This window comes from Canis lupus, chromosome 25, assembly GCF_011100685.1.
Source record: "Canis lupus familiaris isolate Mischka breed German Shepherd chromosome 25, alternate assembly UU_Cfam_GSD_1.0, whole genome shotgun sequence".
In the NCBI taxonomy this organism is placed as follows: Eukaryota; Metazoa; Chordata; class Mammalia; order Carnivora; family Canidae; genus Canis; species Canis lupus.
Window position 1 is genome coordinate 209,958 of NC_049246.1, and position 20,261 is coordinate 230,218.

At 41.6% G+C, this 20,261-nt stretch overlaps 2 protein-coding genes across 14 annotated transcripts in view; one reads left to right on the forward strand and one right to left on the reverse strand.

The window, feature by feature from the left end:
- The window catches only part of CKAP2 (cytoskeleton associated protein 2), a 55,656-nt gene that overhangs the window by 8,866 nt on the left and 26,529 nt on the right, over nt 1–20,261 (reverse strand). For 4 of the 12 annotated variants that reach the window (XM_038573111.1, XM_038573110.1, XM_038573115.1 and 1 more), the window contains one exon: nt 5,919–5,997. In XM_038573111.1, the coding sequence (XP_038429039.1) occupies nt 5,919–5,997 (79 nt within the window). Of the gene's footprint in view, nt 1–4,625; nt 4,689–5,918; nt 5,998–6,172; nt 6,221–6,265; nt 6,440–6,947; nt 7,084–20,261 lie in introns of those variants that run through there. The other 8 variants (XM_038573107.1, XM_038573106.1, XM_038573109.1 and 5 more) reach the window with 5 other exon arrangements.
- The window catches only part of VPS36 (vacuolar protein sorting 36 homolog), a 44,199-nt gene continuing 31,128 nt past the window's right edge, over nt 7,191–20,261 (forward strand). The window contains exon 1 of one of the 2 annotated variants that reach the window (XM_038573127.1): nt 7,191–7,531. The gene's annotated coding sequence lies outside the window, so the exon portion shown is untranslated. The remainder of the gene's footprint in view (nt 7,532–20,261) is intronic. The other variant, XM_038573124.1, reaches the window with a different exon arrangement.

The following is a 20,261-nucleotide window of genomic DNA, read 5'->3' on the forward strand; positions in this document are numbered from 1 at the left end:
CTTTGGTGAGGAGGAATGAGAGAATATTAACAATCATCTGACTTTGTAATATTAAATTGAGGCAAGAATGGAGCTGACATTTGTCCTTTTTCTTCATTATAGGATGAGTTAATAGTGTAAACAAGATAGGTGAGGAATTTAAAGATATATTTTTAAAAGTCTTAACACCCTCCCCACACAGTGTACATAAACATATGATAACCTCATTCCAAACCATTCTTCCTAGTCACTCGAATCCTCAAAACCTTTATTAGGCAACATTTTCTGTAGTTAGTTTTAAGTACTTAGTAACAGACTTCCATTGAAAAAAAATTTGGCCCTCTACACATAAATTGTTTGGGAAAAACTGTACAGCCCAATGCAAAAGAATGAAACTGGACTAATTTCTCACACAATACACAAAAATAAACTCAAAATGCATTAAAGACCTAATGAAACCATAAAACTTGTAAAAAGAAACAGAGGCAATAAACTCCCAGACATCAGCCTTAGCCATATTTTGCTGGATGGGTCTCCTCAGGCAAGGGAAACAAAAGTAAAAATAACTAGGACTACATCAAACTAAAAAGCCTTTGCACATCAAAGGAAACCATCAACAAATGGAAAGGTGGGGTGCCTGGGTGGCTCAGTCGATTAAGTGTTAGACTCTTGATTTTAGCTCAGGTCATGATTTGAGGGTATGAGTCAGTCTCACCTTGAGTTTCATACTGGGTTCTGCACTGGGCTTGTAAAAGATTCTCGGTCTCCCTCTGCCCCCCATCCCCACTCAGACACATGTATGCTCTCTCAGTTTTTGTTTTTGTTTTGAGAGAAAAAAATCTAAATGAGAGAAGTTATTTATGAAATACATATCTGAAAAGGAGTTCATTTCAAAATTTATAAAGAACTCCTACTCAGGCTTTTTCACAACAGGTTTGCCACCAGAATACAGGGGTCATGAAAACCACCACTAAACCTAAACCAAAATGGAAAGGAAAAAACTCACATCAGCGTCGTCATTGGACACATAGATTCAGGCAAGTCTACCACTACTGGTCATCTGATCTACCAAAGCAGTGGGATCAACAAAAGATTGAAAAATTTGAGAAGCAGACTACTGAGGTGGGAAAGGGCTCTTTCAAGTATGCCTGGGTCTTGGATAAACTGAAAGCTGAATGTGAACGTGGTATCACTATTGATATCTCCCTGTGGAAATTTGAGACCAGCAAGTATTATGTGACCATAATTGATGCCCCAGGACACAGAGACTTTATCAAAAACATCATTACATCTCAGGCTGGCTGTGCTTTCCTGATTATTGCTGCTGGTGTTGATGAATTTGAAGCAGGTATCTCCAAGAATGGGCAGACCTGTGAGCATGCCCTTCTGGCTTACACACCTGGTGTAAAACAACTGTTAGTGTTAACAAAATGGATTCCACTAAGCCACCCTACAGCCAAGAGAAATATGAGGAAATTATTAAGGAAGTCCGCGCCTACATTAAGAAAATTGGCTACAACCCCAACACAGTAGCATGTGTGCCAATTTCTGGTGGAATGGTGCAAAATGCTGGAGCCAAGTGCTAACATGCCTTGGTCCAAGGGATGGAAAGTCACCCATAAAGATGGGAATGGCAGTGGAACCATACTGCTTGAAGCTCTGGATTGCATTCTGCCACCAACTTGTCCAACTGATAAGCCCTTGTGTCTGCCTCTCTAGGACGTCTACAAAATTTAGTGGTATTGGTACGGTTCCTGTGGGCAGAGTGGAGACTGGTGTTCTTAAACCTGGCATGGTGGTCACCTTTGCTCCAGTCACTGTTACAATTGAAGTAGTCTGTCCAAATGCACCATGAAGCTTTGAGTGAGGCTCTTTTGGTGATAACGAGGGCTTCAATGTCAAGAACGTATCTGTCAAAGATGTTCATTGTGGCAATGTGGCTGGTGACAGTAAAAATGACCCACCGTTGGAAGCAGCTGGCTTCACAGTTCAGGTGATTATCCTGAACCATCCAGGCCAAATCAGTGCTGGAAATGCACCTGGGGATTGTTACACAGCTCACATTGCTTGCAAGTTTGTTGAGCTGAAGGAGAAGATAGTCATTCTGGAAAAAAGCTGGAAGATGGCCCCAAGTTCTCGAAATATGGTGATGCTGCTATTGTTGAAATGGATCCTGGCAAGCCTATGTGTGTTGAGAGCTTCTCTGACTATCCTCCTCTGGGCTGTTTTGCTGTTCGTGACATGAGACAGATGGTTGCTGTGAGTGTCATCAAAGAAATGGACAAGAGGCAGCTGGAGCTGGCAAGGTAACCAAATCTGCCCAGAAAGCTCAGAAGGCTAAATGAATATTATCCCCAACACCTGGCACCCCAGTCTTAATGGCAGAAGAATGGTCTCAGAACGGTTTGTGTCAATTGGCCATTTAAGTTTAATAGTAAAAGACTGATTAATGATAACAATGCATTGTTAAACCTTCAGAAGGAAAGGAGAATGTTTTGTGGACCATTTGTGTGTGTTAAAGTTGTTAGTTTTTAAAATCAGTACTTTTTTTTTTAAGGTAAAGAACTAAAATTTATTTACATTTAACTAGGATGTTGAATTGACAAAAAATTGCTTTTCTTCCTTTGTTTCTTGTATATTTTTTTTTATTGGAGTTCGATTTGCCAATATATAGCAGAACACTCAGTACTTTTTAATGGAAACAACTTGACCTAAAATCTTTCACAGAATTTTGAGACCCATTAAAAAAAAACTTAATGAGGGGGAAAAAAAACCTCCTACTCAGGATCTTTGTTCCCGTGATGATTTGCTCATTCTTTGCATCATTAACTTGCCCCTCTATTACATCACTCCCATCAGCATATAAACACTATGATATCTCATCTTAAAGCCCTTAAGCCCATATTCCCTTTCAGCCCCTGCCTTCTCTTTGCTTTATATTTATAGCAAAAGTCCTCAAAAGTATGTACCTGTACACTGTCCCCATGTTGTCATATTCCCCATGCCTATTAGGAACGTGTCCTCAGCCCTCTATTGGAGATTCCTAATGTCATCTGCTTCCATGTTTCTACATTCAAGGGTCAATTCTGTTTCCACCCTCCTGAACCTTTAAGCAGCACTTTCTTCACTTTGCTACCAAACACCAGCTCTTCTCCTTTTCCTCCTACCTCAGTGGTCCACTTCTACTGAGTCTTTCTTCCTAACTTCACTAGGGCTCAAAGCTGCATTCAAATTTTAAATTTTTCATCTGCTTTTTAAATTTTTAGTTTTATATTTCTCAGGGACTCCTCCTTTTCTGTGCTAACAGAAGCCTAATGCTTAGTCTTGAAACTGTTGGCTAACTTTTTTACTTTTTAACTGCTAGCTAAAAAAATTTCAGGGTAAGGAGAGAATCTACCTGATTCACCGTCCAGTATGGAGAGTTCTCTGAAAATGCATTGTCCCATTCTATCTTACGATAAAACGTGCCCTCACAAGAGTTATCTAAATAATGAATCTTAAAATACCCACACTACAGATTGTAAAATAGAATGATTTAATTTTGAAAAGCTGCAACTCTGATTGGTTGTCTAACAATTTACTGCTCAAATAACAATATTTAAGTTGACATCCGTTTTCTGAAATGAATATAGTACTTGTGAGATTTCTTGGTAAAACCAGAAGAATTTCAGAATTTTTTTTTCTTCCCACTGTGTATAAGAGTATTATAAACCCCACGATCCAGCTGGATTCCTTATTTAAGTAAGTAATTGAGAGTTATGCTCGGTTTTACTTGACTATTCTAAATCACTCTTCAGTAGTCTTATCACACTTCAAAGTTTTAAATAAATATCTACAAACTGATAATTCCCAAGTTTAAATCTCTAGTCCCAATCTCAACCCAACCCTTCAGACACATAGCGACTCGGCATTTCCACTTTGATGTCCTTTTGGTATTTCAAACTTAGCATGGCCAAAAGAAAGCTCCTGATTCCCCCATTCCTCCCTTGGTCTTCCCCATCTTGATATATGGTATCACTATCCAGTCACTTTTTCAAACAAAAAATCTAGGATTATCTTTGTTTTAAATGAGGAATGTGAGATTTGTAAAAGAAAATGTAAAGCATGTGAAGTAACTCATTAGTGTAAAGTTAAAATTTGGAAATAATGCCAAACTTACATAGAGTTACAAAATTATAAATAGTTCGAAGAATATTCATATGCTATTTACCCAAATTTGCATAGTGTTAACCTTTATCCCATTTATGTTATCATTTGCATTGTTTCTAAACATGTGTATGTGTGGAGTATATGCAATTTTTTCTACCTGAATCTTTCCAGATATATACATGATTACCCTTAAACCCTAAATGCTTCATTGTTCAAAAAATAATGATTTTCTCTTACATAACCATAGTAGTTATCAAATCTATAGATGTCCCATCCATACCTAATCCAGCATCACCAAGTCCTGGCATCTGTACCTCCTAAATATAAGCACCATCTGACCACCTTCAACCATGAGGAAGGGTATTAAGTATTTACAAAGACAACACATAGCAATAACGGTTTGGAGAAACGAAAAGAAACCAGAATAGAGTAACTCAAGAACCAGTACTCTGTGTGTAAAGCCACTGTGAGATCAGTAAATAACAGCTACCACTTACTGGGGTTCTCTCCATATACCAGGCATAGCACAATGCATTCTGTATCTCATTTAATCTCCAAGAAACACAATTATCCATTTTTAATAGAAGTTAAGTGGACTCTAAGAGGCCATGTAACTCCCCTGAGGTTACACAGCTATAGTAGCAGACTTACAGAGTTCAGACCTTATCATTCTAAAGCCAGTGCCCTTAGAATGCACAGAAAGGGCCTAAAGGTTGTTACTAACAGTTATCTCTGGAGGGGGCCTTTTGATCTTCTGCTTTATATACCTCCACGGAGTTTTCTTTTGCCACAACTATGTACTACTTTTAAAATTTTACCACAGTAACACCTAGATATTCCTATCCAGGGTTGAGACTAAAACAAATAATCTCTAAACATTTTGGGGGAGCCACCTCCCAAAGAATAACCATCCATGTCCCAGCCCCCGAAACATACTGAGTATAAACCTTGCTAAATTAAGACTGACCTTTGTAGCGCTGCATAGACCATAAGTCAATGATTTAATATATACAAACACTTTGCTTTAAAATTGTTTCATCTGAGAATCTGAATTAATTTACACAGGAAATGCTGTGCTATCCAAGAAGGTATGGCTACTGAACACTTGAAATGTGGCTAGTCCAAATTGACGTATGAAAGTGTAAAATACAGACACTGATTTTGAAAACTCAGCACCACACACACAAAAAAAATAGTAAAATATCTCAATAACTTTCAAGAATTACATGTTAAACTATAACACGGGATATACTGGATTAAATGTTATCACAATTCATCTTTTAAAAAGACTTTCCAGAGGGCACCTGGGTGGCTTAGATAAACTCAGGTCATTATCTCAAGGTCCTGGAATTGAGCCCCACCTCAGGCTCCATGCTCAGCGAGGAGTCCCTCTCCCTCTGCCCACCCCCACCCCCAGCTCTCTCTTAAATAACATATTCTGTTAAATAAATAGACTTTTCAAATATGGCTACTAGAAAATTTTTTAAAGATTTACTTAAGAGAAAGAAAGAACAGGCAGGGTGAAGGGCAGAGGGAGAGGGAGACAAGCAAGCTCCCCACAGAGGGGAGAGCCTGAAGTGGGGGATTGATCTCAGGATGCTGAGACTATGACCTGAGCCGAAATCAAGAGTGGGATGCTTACCTGAGCATCCCAGGCACCCTGAAAAAAATTTTTTTTTTTTTTTACCCTGAAAATTTTAAATTACGTTACAACTGTGGTTCCCACGACATTTTTATTAGACAGCTCTGATCTAATTTTATAGATCTGAAATGAGAAAATTTGACCTCACCTGGATATATGATTTTCCTGTTTATATGCAAAAAACGTTTTTCTTTGTAACATCCGTTCCTTGAGTTTTTGTTTTTGTTCTAAGTGACAAAAAAGCAACAAGTCAACATTTGTTATAACATTATCAAATAAATATTCACTAAATGAACATCTCATTTTGAAAAGTGACCTACTAGAGATCACACCTTACAAACAGGAAATATCTCAATGAGTACTGGCTTTGAGAAATAATCCCATTTTTTAAGAGATCATTACCATAAAAGCTTCCCACAACCACTTCACGAGAATCACATTCTCTTTTGTCTGAAAGTGAAAAACACGGAGAACATATTTTCAACATATGGTTACCGAAAGCCAAGCTTTAGGAAACTGAGGAGCAGAACTGAGACACTGGACTCCAAGTTCTAATCGACCAGAACTGGGTTGGGTGAGAGTCTTTCCTCTGTGTTCCCATGTGCAGGGCAAAGAACAATATGATTTCTGAAAACCCAGCCAAACCCAGAATCCATAAAGCAGATTCAGAAGAGGCAACCCCACCTCTCCCCAAAAACCGGCTCTCCACTCAGGAGGCGGGAGCGCCCTGCGCAAGCGCAGTCGCCTCCAGCCCGGCGCGGCCCCGCCCACTCGCAGGGGTCCCGAGGGCCCGACGCCGACGCCGACGCCCGGGCCGCCGGAGAGGTGAGGGCCGCGCACCGTCCCTCAGCGGGCCCGTCCCCGCCACCCGAGGGGCACGCCCGGCCAGGGACGACCGCACGGGAGGCGCTCAGCCCGCACACAACCACCACGGCCCGGGCCCCTCTCCGCGGTCCAATGCGCAAAAACGGAGGATGCAGCTGAAAGACCGGGTGAGCTGCCAGGGGCTCTCGCGCGTCTGGTCAGGGCTGACGCTGGTCGGCGGACTCGAGGCCCCGGCTGCTGAGTCCGCGCCCCTCTCTCGCCCACGGTGGCCCTCGTCCCCCGCCCCGGCCCCGGCCCCTCCGGGAAACCAGGCGCCCGCGGGCTGCGCCGCCCCGGCCCCCGCGGCCCTCACCTCTGAACGCGGGCTGAGGGCTCTGGCTCGGGGGCAGCCGCAGCTCCTGGGGCACGGCTGGGCCGCTCATCGCCAACAGCGGAGCGGGACGCGTCTGCGCTCTCACGGCCGCCGCCGCCGCCAGTGAAGCACGCGGGGCCGCAGAAGCCGCGGCGTCAATTGAATCAGCCAATGGGCGCCAAGGGGCGGGGCCGGGGGCGGGGCCAGCTGGAGATCCCTGTTTCGGTGAAGGCTGCTCCGCGGAGTCCCGGCCGCGACAGAGGCCTCCTGCTCCCGAGTCAGTGGCGCCCTTGAGGAGGGCGGGGAGCCGGCTGCCAGGTCCCTGCTGCGTGGCGGCTGGGACTAGTCCGTGGACGTTCACAGCGCACGGAGGAGGGCCCACTAGGAAAGTGTGGTTGGCGGCGCTTAGTAAACCAGGGCGCGCAGGCTGAAGAGGCTGAAGCACCCGCCGCTGTCCCGAGAGCAGGGGAGTCCCCTTTCCGCACCGCGGCTTCGTGGCCACGCTTGACTCCTCCTCCGGCGGTCCGGCTGTTTATGCCCACGCAGTGGCTTCCCTCGGAACCCGTGTTCCAGGCACCCTGCAGGTGAGCGTGTGCCCTGTCCCGAATGCAGGAAGGTTTGCTTTGGTTGTCCCTAAAGCGGCACACAGGAGCCACACTTTAGGGAACCTAGTGCGGTGGACGGTCCCACAAAAGGTGCCGCTTTAATCACTGAGCCGGGCTTTAAGCATGGAGACTGAGACAATTTTTATATCTCCTGCACAGGTCTGAGAGCTTCCAGAGCTGGCTCTCCACTGCCCGTTTCTTCCTATCTTTCTCTGCTTTTTTCCTAAAGGCATCGAATGTATGGTAGCATCTTGCTAATAAGGAAGTTAGTTTGGAATATTCTGGGGTTTTTTTTCTTGATGAAATGTCAAGTGTAGTTGTCTAACTTTGCACTTAAGGCCAATTCTGGAAGAACCAACAGCCAGTCAGCACCCAACACTAAGACACTGTCCCTAAGACAACACTGCTGTTGGCATATTACTGTTAATATTGTCAATTATGTACTAAAGTTTCATCAGACAGGCTGGGTAACCAGGGATTCCCATTAAATAACAGAGAACAGTTTAACAAAATAGAACAGTTTTAAAAAGACTCAAGAACCTCCAAGCCATTTTGCTAAGTGAAAGCCAGCCACAAAAGGTCACACATATGGTATGATTCCCTATGAAATATCCATAATAGGTAAATCCACAGAGAAATGGACACACATGGGTGGTTACCAGGGGTTAGGAGTAGGGGGGAATGGGGAGAGACCACAGAGCCGTTCACTTTAAAATGATTTGTGTTATGTAAATTTCAGTGTGTGTGTTTTTTTAATAAATGGGCGTTGTTAAAAAATAGTGACTCAAGAAAACTGTGGAGAGGTCGTAGGCTGAGATGGTGGGTAGGAAATCCTGCAAAACTGCTAGGTTTTCCAACATAGCAATTACCCCCATCTCCAAACTCACCCACTCCAAGAATGACTTTTTTTTTTTTTTTTATGATTTTATTTATTCATGAGAGACACACAGAGAGAGGCAGAGACACAGGCAAAGGGAGAAGCAGGCTCCATGCAGGGAGCCCGATGTGGGACTCGATCCCGGGTCTCCAGGATCACACTTTGGGCGGAAGGGGATGCTAAACCGCTGAGCCACCCGGGCTGCCCAAGAATGACATCTCTTTAAAGACACTTTTTAGAATATCATCATCCCACAATTGTTGGAGGAAAGGCAGACCATTCTCTAAAAGATCCAAGAGAAAATTTCAGAACAGATCATCACCAACTTAGCTGACCATTTAACTGCAGCCACCTGGAGCATAGTTGATTGGGTTCCTGTGAAACAGTGAGAGCACCTGTGGGATAGCAGGATGGGACTATCCAAAAGACAAAAGCAGGGTGAGGACACAAAGTCTGGGGAGGAAAGAGACTAAAAAAAGGGGTAATGGTCCAATGTTGGCACTGAAGAGGTCTAGTAGGATTGGGACTGAAATAAACCCTTGGATTCAGAAGCTAGGAGGTTCCAGCAAAAACATTCTGTGGACAAATACAAAATATTGCTGAGAGATATTAAAGAAATCCTAAATAAACAGAGAGAGATAAGATGCTTATGGATCAGATGACCCTATGTTGTTAAGATGTCTATTCTCTCCAAGTTAATCTATTCAATCTCATTCCAATCGAAATCCCAAAAGCCAAAAAGGTTTTTCTATAGAAATTGACAATCAGGGACACCTGGGTGGCTCAGCGGTTGAGCCTCTGCCTTTGGCCCAGGGCGTGATCCCAGAGTCCTGGGATAGAGTCCCACATCAGGCTTCTTGCTTGAAGCCTCCTTCTCCCTCTGCCTGTGTCTCTGCCTCTCTCTCTCTCTGTCTCTCATGAATAAATCTTTTTAAAAAAGAAATGGACAATCAGATTCTAAAATTTAAATGGAAACGCAAACGATCTAGAGAGGCAAAACAATTTTGAAACAGAACAAAGTTGGTGGACTTATACTACTTGATATCAAGATGTATTATAAAGCCATGGTAGTAATCAAGACAGTGTGGATGGCATTGGTGTAAAGAAAGATAAAGAAATCAATGGAATGCAGTAGAAATGCCAGAAATACACTCAGGCCTCTACAGTCACTTGATTTTCCACAAAGTTTCCAAGACAACTCAATGGAGTAAAAGTATAATCTTTTCAACTAATACAAGTACAGGGACAACTGGATGTCCACATAGAAAATGTTAATCATGACCCTTAACTCACCCCTTGTACAAAAAAAACAAAACTCAAAAGAGAATGTAGACCTAAACGTAAGAACCCAAAGTATAAAACCTCTAGAAGAAAACATAGAAGAAAAATCTTGGTGATTTCATGTTAGGGAAAGTTTTGTTAAATAGGAGACAGCACGAACTATAAAAGATACAATACACTGGATTTCATCAAAATTAAAACCGTTTGCTTTTCAAAAGACACTTTAGAAAACTCAGAAAGCAAACTACAGAGTAGGAGAAAATATTTGCAAAGCATATATAATAAAGAACTTTCACCAGAAGCACTCTTACAACTCAAATTTTTTCAGTGTGCAAAAAAATAAAAAAAAAAGAATTTCAAAGAAGATACAGGAAACTAAAAATAAGCACATGGGAAGATACCTAACATCCTTAGTCATCAGGAAAATGCAATTAAAATCACAATGAAATACCCTCACTATGTACCCACTAAACCGACAAATACTTAAAAGATAGACAATACTAAGGTTTGGCCAGGAACCAGAACTCTCATATACCACTGGTAGTAATAGAAAATAATATAGCTATTTAAGAAAACAGTTTGGCAGCTTCTTATAAAGTTAAACTTGCACTTACCATATGACCCAGCAATTACTCTTCTAGATATTTCCCCAAGAGAAATGAAAGCATGCACACAAATGTTTATAGCATCTTTATTCATAATAGTCCTATGCAGAAAATAACCTAAATTTCCACCAACTGATGTGTAGATAAACAAAAGTGACATAGTCATACAATGGACCACTACTCAGCAATAAGAAGGAACAAAATACTGAATAATGCAACCTGGATAAAATGAAAAAACTCAGTTTTTTTTTTCTTTTCTGTGCAGGGAAACATCCTACTCCTCCCTATTGTGTTTCTTTGCAGTGTGTCATTTTTACTTTCACACTGAACACTTCTGGCACCTCTGGTCACCAAAGGTATGGAGGGTTTTAGTCCACAACAAGCAATTCTCTGTAACACCAGCTGGGTGTCCTACAATTGAACTCAATTCTAACACAACCTGGAGAGTGTCAGCTACCACAGGCTAAGGACTCAATCCCACAGGACTCCTTCCCTTCAACTTCAGATGCCAGTGGAAACCCAGGTTATCACTTGTGCTTCTCACTAAACCCCTCCTTGGGTTTGAATAATTTGCTAGAGCAGCTCACAAAACTCAGGATACAGGTGAACTGCCAGGTGTAGAGATATAGAGCAAGGTCTTGGAAGGATCCGGAATGTAGGAGCATCTGTCACTGTGGAGTTGGGGTATGCTAACTCCTGGTGTGGATGAGTTCAGCCTGGGAGCTCTCTAAACCCCTAACTATTGGGATTTTACAGAGGCCTTCTCATGTAAGCATGGTTGATTTTTTTTTAAATTTTTATTTATTTATGATAGAGAGAGAGGCAGAAACACAGGCAGAGGGAGAAGCAGGCTCCATGCACCAGGAGCCCGACGTGGGATTCGATCCCGGGTCTCCAGGATCGCGCCCTGGGCCAAAGGCAGGCGCGAAACCGCTGCGCCACCCAGGGATCCCAGCATGATCGATTATTAACAATGTTTTCAGTCTCTCTCCTTTCTCTGGAGAAGTAGGGGGGTCAAAGGGAACCTGAAAATTCCAAGCTTCTTATCAGGGCCTTCTGGTGACTAGCCCCCATCCAGAAACCTACCAAGAGTCACCTCGATAAAATGAAAAATTCTCCTAGTGTGCTTATCACTTAGAAAATTACAAGGGTTTCAGGAGCTCTATGCCAGGAACCAGGGATAGAAACCAATAAATATTTTCTATTATCTCACCATAAGTGAATCCCCAAAACATGGCATTACATTTAAGAAGCCAGAGACAAAAGACTACATACCTTATGATTGATTTCATTTATATGAAACTCTAGAAAAGATATAGATTCCACATTAGTGAATCATATGGTATTTGTCTTTCCCTGCCTGAGTTATCTCACTTAGCATAATGCCTTCTGTGTTCATCCATGTTGTCATAAATGACAAGATCTCATCTTTTTCTTACAACTGAGTAAACTGTGTGTGTATGTGTGGAAAGAGAGAGAGAATAAAACCTCTTTTTTATCCATTCTTTATCCATTCATCTATTGGTTGACACTTCAGTTGCCTCCATACGTTGGCTGTTGTAATTAATGCAATAAACAGAGGGGTGCATATAGCTTTTCGAATTCATGTTTTCATTTTCTTTGGGCAAATAGTAGAATTACTAGATCACATGGTATTTCTATCTTTAGTTTTTTTTTAGGAAACTCAACGTTTTCCACAATGGCTATACCCATTTACATTCCCACCAACAGTGAACAAACATTCCTTTTTCTCCACAGCCTCACTAACATTTGTTTCTTGTCTTTCTAGTTCTAGCCATTCTGACAGGTGTAAGGTAATACCTCATTGTGGTTTTGATTTGAATTCCCCTAGTAATTAGAGACGAGCATCTTTTCATGGGTCTGTTGGCCATCTGTATGTCTTATGTAGAAAAATGTCTATTCAGGTCCTCTGCCCATTTTTTAATGGGATTGTTTGGGGGGGGGTTGCTGTAGAGTTATATAAGTTCTTTATATATCACTTTATGTATTATCTTTATCACATATATCATTCACAAATATCTTCTGTCATTAAGTAGGTTGCCTTTTTGTGTTGTTGACGATTTCCTTTGCTGTGCAAAAGCTTTTTATTTGGTGTAGTCCCGATTGTTTATTTTTGCTTCTGTTTTCCCTACCTGGAGACATACCTAGAAAAATGTTGCTATGCCCAATATCAAAGAAATTACTTCCTATGTTTTCTCCTAGGAGCTTTATTGTTTCAGGTCTCACATCTAGGCCTTTAATCCATATTTTTTTGTAATAATAAATTTATTTTTTATTGGTGTTCAATTTGCCAACATACAGAGTAACACCCAGTGCTCATCCCGTCAAGCGCCCCCCTCAGTGCCCGCCACCCAGTCACCCCCACCCCCTGCCCTCCTCCCCTTCCACCACCCCTAGTTCGTTTCCCAGAGTTAGGAGTCTTCCATGTTCTTTCTCCCTTTCTGATATCCATTTTGATTTTATTTTTGTGTATGGTTTAAGTGGTCCAGTTTCATTCTTCTGCATGTAGCTGTCCAGTTTCTCCTAATACCATTTATTGAAGAGACTGTCTTCCCTATTGTATATTCTTTCCTCCTTTGTCACAGATTGATTGACCATATAATTATGAGTTTATTTCTGGGCTCTCTATTCTGTTCCATTTGTCTATGTGTCTATTTTGTGCCAGTATCTTACTATTTTGATTACAGCTTTGTAGTATATCTTGAAATCTGGGATTGTGATAGTTCCAGGTTTGTTTCTCTTTCTCAACATTGCTTTGACTATTTGAGGTCTTTTGTGGTTCTATATAAATTTTAGTATTCTAGTTCTATGAAAAATGTCATTGGTATTTTAATAGATTGTGTTGAATCCATATACTGTTTTGAGGAGTATGGATATTCTAACAAGATTAATTCTTCCAATCCATGAGCGTGGGATGTCTTTTATTTGTTAGTGTCATCCTCAATTTCTCTCATCAATGTTTTATAGTTCTCAGAGTTTAGGTCGTCTCCTTGGTTAAATTTATTCCTAGGTATTTTAGTCTTTTTGGTACAATTCTAAATGGAATTTTTAATTTCTCTTTCTGCAACTTCATTATTAATGTATAGAAATGCAACTGATTTCTGTGCATTAATTTTATATCCTGCAACTTTACTGAATTCATTTATTCCAATAGTTTTTGGGTGGAGTCTTTATGGTTTTCTGTGTATAGTATCACATCTGTAAATTGTTTTTCTTTTTTTTAAATAAGATTTTATTTATCTATTCATGAGAGGCAGAGAGGCAGAGACACAGGCAGAGGGAGAAGCAGGCTCCATGCAGGGAGCCTGATGTGGGACTCGATCCTGGGACTCCAGGATCAGGCCCTGGACCCCAGGCAGGCGCTAAACTGCTGAGCCACCCAGGGATCCCCTGAAAATTGTTTTTAATCCCCGAAACTACTCAAACTTTCATCTGAGAGTACTTTGTTCTATCAATCTCATTTTATAGCTATCAAGATGAGCAATTTCTCATGTTCACTTTTCATTACCTCTTCTCTTAGAAAAGGAGAATTAGGGGATCCCTGGGTGACTCAGCGGTTTGGCGCCTGCCTTTGGCCCTGGGCGGGATCCTGGAGTCCCAGGATCCAGTCCTGCGTCGGGCTCTTGGCCTGTGTCTCTGCCTCTCTCTCTCTCTCTCTGTCTATTATGAATAAATAAATAAATAAAAAATAAATAAATAAATAAATAAATAGATAAATAAATAAAAAGAAAGAAAGAAAGAAAGAAAAGGAGAATTAGTGATGTTGAAACTCCTTTCTTTTTCAATGAGGATGGCAGTGTTCCCCAGAGGCAAAAACACATCATGCTTATTCAGCATCACTATTTATTAGGGAAATGCAAATCAAAACCACAATGAGCTGTTGCCTCTCACTGGTTAGACTGGCTATTATTTAAAAAAAAAAAAATGTTGGAGCAGATGTGGGAAAAGGGAACCTTCATGCACTGTTGGTGGGAATGTAAATTGATGCAGTCACTGTGGAAAACAATATGAATATTTCTCAAAACATTAAGAATAATACTACCATATGACTCAGCTATTCCACTTCTGGGTATTTATCCAAAGAATATGAAAACACTAAATCAAAAAGATATATCACCCTTATGTTGATTGCAGCATTGTTTACAATAGCCAAGATATGGGAGCAACCTAAGTGCCCATTGATAGACAAATGAATAAAGCAGCATTGTGTACACACACACACACCCCAGTGGAATGCTAGTAAGCTATATAAAGGATTGCAATTTAGCTATTTGCAAAAACATGAATGGATGAACTTGAGGGTGTTATGTTTAGTGAAGTGAGTCAGGAGGAGAAAGACAAAAAAAAAAAAATGACTTCACTCATATGTGGAATCTAAAAAGAAAACAAAACAAATGAGAAAAGAAAAGAAAAACTTATAGACACAAAGAATAGATTGGTGGTTACCAGAGGGCAGAGGGTTGGGAGGGATCAAATGGACGAAGGGTGTCAAAAGTATGGTGGTGGATGATAACTAGACTTTCAGAGGTGATCACTTTGTAATGAATACAGATTTTATATAATGTTATACACCTAAAGCATATATTACATACCAATTTTACTTCAATTTAAAAATAAAACAGGGATCCCTGGGTGGCGCAGCAGTTTGGCGCCTGCCTTTGGCCCAGGGTGCGATTCTGGAGACCCGGGGCCGAGTCCCACGTCGGGCTCCTGGTGCATGGAGCCTGCTTCTCCCTCTGTCTATGTTTCTGCCTCTCTCTCTCTCTCTCTCTCTCTCTCTGTATCTCTCATGAATAAATAAATAAAATCCTTAAAAAAAAAAAAGTCGTATTTAGAAGGGGAACATAATGCTGGCAGAAAAACAAAACTCACATATCAAGCTTTTCTTCTGTCTCTAGCTTTCTTCTCATATCTTTACTCTGGTTTTGGTCTCAAGGTTTATGAGCTATGCTGTATAAGATACTTAACTCAAAAGGTTTATAACCTGGTGTGTGTGTGTGTGTGTGTCCGTGTGTGGCTTTGGTCATGAAATTGCATTCTAGGATGTTCTCCCACAGTTCACATGAAACAGGGGATCCTGTACTATTTTCCCTACATGTAGTGGAATACCAGGTCATGGAACCCAACCATGTATACTTTTATTATCTCTGATCTTCTTAGGGAGCTGACTGTGGTGGATAGTTTTTTTTTTTTTTTTTTTTAATGGAAACTGGGAGCTTCTCGATCCAGGTTAGGAAATACAATCCCTTAGTTTCCTTATCTGTTTTTTTTTTTTAATTTTTATTTATTTATGATAGAGAGAGAGAGAGGCAGAGACACAGGCAGAGGGAGAAGCAGGCTCCATGCACCGGGAGCCCGATGTGGGATTCGATCCTGGGTCTCCAGGATCGCGCCCTGGGCCAAAGGCAGGCGCCAAACCGCTGCGCCACCCAGGGATCCCTGTGGTGGATAGTTTTAATCTTGATTGTTGCATTCTGAGTGAAAGAGGATCTTTTTCTTGGCCCTTCTGGCTTCTGAGTTTTCTTTCTCCTTGACTCTCATCTTTGGAGACTTCTCCTAAGTCAGGGATCTAGGAACTGACAGCCCTGTTCATTGGATTTCAACATCTTTTAGTTAGATGCTATGATGGTTAATCTTATATATCAACCTGAGTGGATCACAGAGTGCCCAGATATTTTGTCAGATATTATTCAGGATGTTTCTGTGATGGTGTTTTGGGTGAGTTGACATTATTTTTTTTAAGATTTTATTTATTTATACATGAGAGACACAGAGAGGCAGAGACATAGACAGAAGCAGGCTCCCTGTGGGGAGCCCAATGTCGGACTCGATCCCAAGACCCTGGGATCTTGACCTGAGCCAAAGGCAGATGCTCAACTGCTGAGCCACCCAGGCATCCCTGAAGTTGACATTTAAATTGGCAGACTCTGAGTACAGCAGATTGTCCCTTATAATGTGGGTGGGCCTCATCCAATCAGTTGAAGGCCTGGACAGAACAAAAAGCTGACTCTCCCCACTCCTAGCAAGAAAAATTCTGCAACAGATGGCTTTCAGACTCAAAGTGGAACATCTGCTCTTCTTAGTTCTCCAGATCAATGGCCTGATGGCCTTTGGACTTGAACTATAGCCTTAGCTCTCCTGGGTCTCCAGCCTGCCTGCCAGTCTTGCAGATTTTGGACTTGCCAGCATCCATCCATAATAGCACAAGCTAATTCTTTATTCTGTTTCTTTCTCTGGAGAACTCTAACTAATAAAGATGCCCTGTTCTCATTCTTTGATGATTTATCAGGCAGGTACTCTGGCCTACTCCATTCTCATATCTTGATATGTCTGAGACACATGGCCTTTCTCCTTGCCCAGCCTGGAAAGAGAAAACCCTTGTACAAGTGTCTATCCTAGCAGCTGTCATATGTCAGGCTTCAAATTGTGGGCACCTCAAGGACAAAAAGCATTCCTTCTTTTCATATCCATAATGCCCACCATATCAATCATCGCAAGGTCCAAGAATTTGGACCATTGCAAGGTCTGCACAATTCTCCATCAGACTAGGACACTTAGCTTACATGATATTAGTTAGTTTCAATAGGAGAAAAGACAAAAAAAAATCATAAATAATCTAATACTAAAAAATCAGGGAATGACAGTAAATGATCACATGTAATGATATATTACCATGATTAAAATGTCAAATAATGTTTAGTACTTTGAGATATTTTCAGGATATTAAATGAAAAATACAAAAATACCAAGAGAAGGGTCAGAAATAGACCAGAATACACAAGGATTTTAGAACATGATAAAGGTGGCAATTTATTTTTTTATTTTTTTTTTTTTTAAAGATTTTATTTATTTATTCATGATAGTCACAGAGAGAGAGAGAGAGGGGCAGAGACACAGGCAGAGAGAGAAGCAGGCTCCATGCATCGGAAGCCCGACGTGGGATTCGATCCCGGGTCTCCAGGATCGCGCCCTGGGCCAAAGGCAGGCGCCAAACCGCTGCGCCACCCAGGGATCCCAAAGGTGGCAATTTAATTCAGTGGAGAAAAGATGGTTTCTGTTCATTGGAAAGAGTCTTCTCTTTCTTATAGAACCTGTGCTACAGATCAGTGACTCCATGATTAGGGGAAATGCAGAGCCCTGAGAGTAGAGAGGGAAGGAGAGACTTCCCTCCACTCTTCTGCCACATGGGCAGGCATGCAGCTTTGGTACTTGAAAGACTGGGACAAGAGTGAGGTAAGTGGCCTCACACACATGGCCTGGTCTCATTCACCTTGGCCTAATTCTGGCTTGTTGATCTTGTCTTTATTTAAAATGATATTTTATTTATCATGGATTTTTTGGAATTAATTTTGGATTTTTAAAAACATACTGCTTTATTTTACCAAAATAAAAAGTTTTTGGACAGCAAAGTAAACCAACAACAGCACTAAAAGGCAACCTACTGAATGGGAGAACATATTTGCAAAGGATACAGCCATTAAGGGGTTAATATTCAACATATGTAAAGAACTTATAGAACTCAACCCCTCAAAACCAAACAATCCAATTAAAATGGGCAGAGGACCTAAATTGACATTTTTCCAAAGAAGACATGCAGATGGCCAACAGATACATGAGAAGATGCTCAACATCACTAAACATTAGGGAACTGCAAATTAAGACCACATGAGATATCACTTTATACCTTTCAGAATGGCTAAGTTAAAAAAGATGAGAAAAAATAAGTGTTTGTGAGGATGTGGAGAAAAAGGAACCCTTGTGCAATTTGGTGGAAAAGCAAACCAGCAGCTTCTCTTGCCAGCAGCATCATGGAGGAGTTGAACAGTGCCTGTTCAATAAATATCCAATAAATATTTTTTGAATACTTATTGAATGAGTGAGTAGAGTGAGAACCAAGAGCCCTGTCTTGAAGTGACTCAGAAGAGATGTTCTCAACTTACCTCCTTGCCTACGGGTCCTTGTGAGATTTTAATAGGCAGCCTTACATAGGCACTGTGAGATTTCACGTACACGGATACTGAAAGGCAAAAGTGACTATAAGACACTTAAGGAGACAGTGGCTTAAAGCAGAAGGAACAAGAGAAATTAGAATAGGGCACCTCTGTGGAGGGTGTACTCAGGGATGTCATAGAAGAAAACTTTATTAAAAATAAAATGAGGGCAGCCCCAGTGGCGCAGCAGTTTAGCGCCGTCTGCAGCCCAGGGTGTGATCCTGGAGACCCAGGATCGAGTCCCACATCAGGCTCCTTGCATGGAGCCCGCTTCTCCCTCTGCCTGTGTCTCTGCCTCTCTCTCTCTCTCTCTGTGTCTCTCATGAATAAATAAATAAAAATCTTTAAAAAATAAAAAATAAAATGAGAACTCTACGTAGATGTCATTGGAACAGTCACTCAGGTGTTTCTGGAACTAAAACATTATTCTAGGGATGCTTAGGTGGCTCAGTGCTTGAACATCTTCCTTTGGCTCAGGGCGTGATCCCGGGGTCCTGGGATCAAGTCCCACCTCAGGCTCCCCACAAGGAGGCTGCTTCTCCCTCTGCCTGTGTCTCTGTTTCTCTCTCTGTCTCTCATGAATAAATAAAATCTTTTAAAGAAAATAAAATAAATTATTCTAGAACTTAAAAGAATTCCCAATTTAAAAATTCAACAGAAGACTTGGAAAAGTGAATGGTCACTGTGAAAAACACAAATTCAGCCCCCCAATATATAGAAATGAATATGGTAGGAGAAAAAGTAGGGGTCATGGGAGACAGTTATGACGGGCTTAAAATAAATAATCAAAGGTCCCAAAGGGGCAAAAAAAAAAAAAAACCCAAACAACACATAGACCAGAAATAATAATCAAAATAATAATAGAAGAATATCTTTCTGAAGAAGACAGCAACTCGAGTCTTCAAATTGAAAAGCGTCATTATGTCACAGGCAGGAAAATGAGGAGGGATATACACCCAGAATCTCTGACCTGATAGAATTTCTGAACTTCAAGGATAATGAGAAAATCTTATAGGTTCCAGGCAGACAGAACAGATCACTTACAAAGGCAGAGGTAGTCTAGTGTTGGACTTGCTTAGACCCTTCCCTTCCCAATCCATGACCAGGCAAAACTACGTGCCTAATTAAATCCATAGCTTTCCTACTCTCCAATTTGGTTTTGCCTCTGAATGGGGCTGGATATTGCTCCTCTGACTTCACTTTAATTGCATGTGGGGGCGGGGGGGCGGTGGTGGCGCCTGGATGGCCCAGTGGTTGAGCGTCTGCCTTTGGCCCAGGGTGTAACCCCGGGGTCCAGGGATTGAGTCCTGCATGGGGCTCCCCATAGGGAGCCTGCTTCTCCCTCTGCCTCTGTCTCTGCCGCTTGTGTCTTCCATGAATAAATAAAATTTTTTAAAAAATTACACATCGGGAAACTTCAAGCAGGCCAGGCAATCAGTATCCTAGTGTGTTCATAACTCCTCACACCTCTCTCTTCTTCTAGTCTTGCTTCCTCCTCTGAGAAAACCAAAGCAGTTCCAGAGAATGTTTGCAGATTCCCATCACAAAAATTCATCTGCCTCACATACTCTGCTCTCCTCTGATAATAGCCACATCTCTGACCCTCTCTTGTGCATTCTCTCAGCTTCTCAAGGACATCACTCAAGCAGGTCTCCCCTCACTCTCACTGCTATCAGTACTCAAACATACTATTTTTTTTTCCACCTGGAAAACAAATCAACAAGCAACCCAAACTCCCTGTTGACCTCACTTCCCCTTCCTGTTACCAGCCTATTTCTTTGGTCTCCTTTGCAGCAAAGTTCTCAAAGGAGTTGTCTATGTTCCCTACCTACAATTCCTCTCTTTCTCTTTTAAAACTGCTCCATTCAGACTTGTCCCGCCCCCCAGTCCCCCCAACCCCGCCCCCCCAATTGCAGGCACTCTTGTCAAGGCTG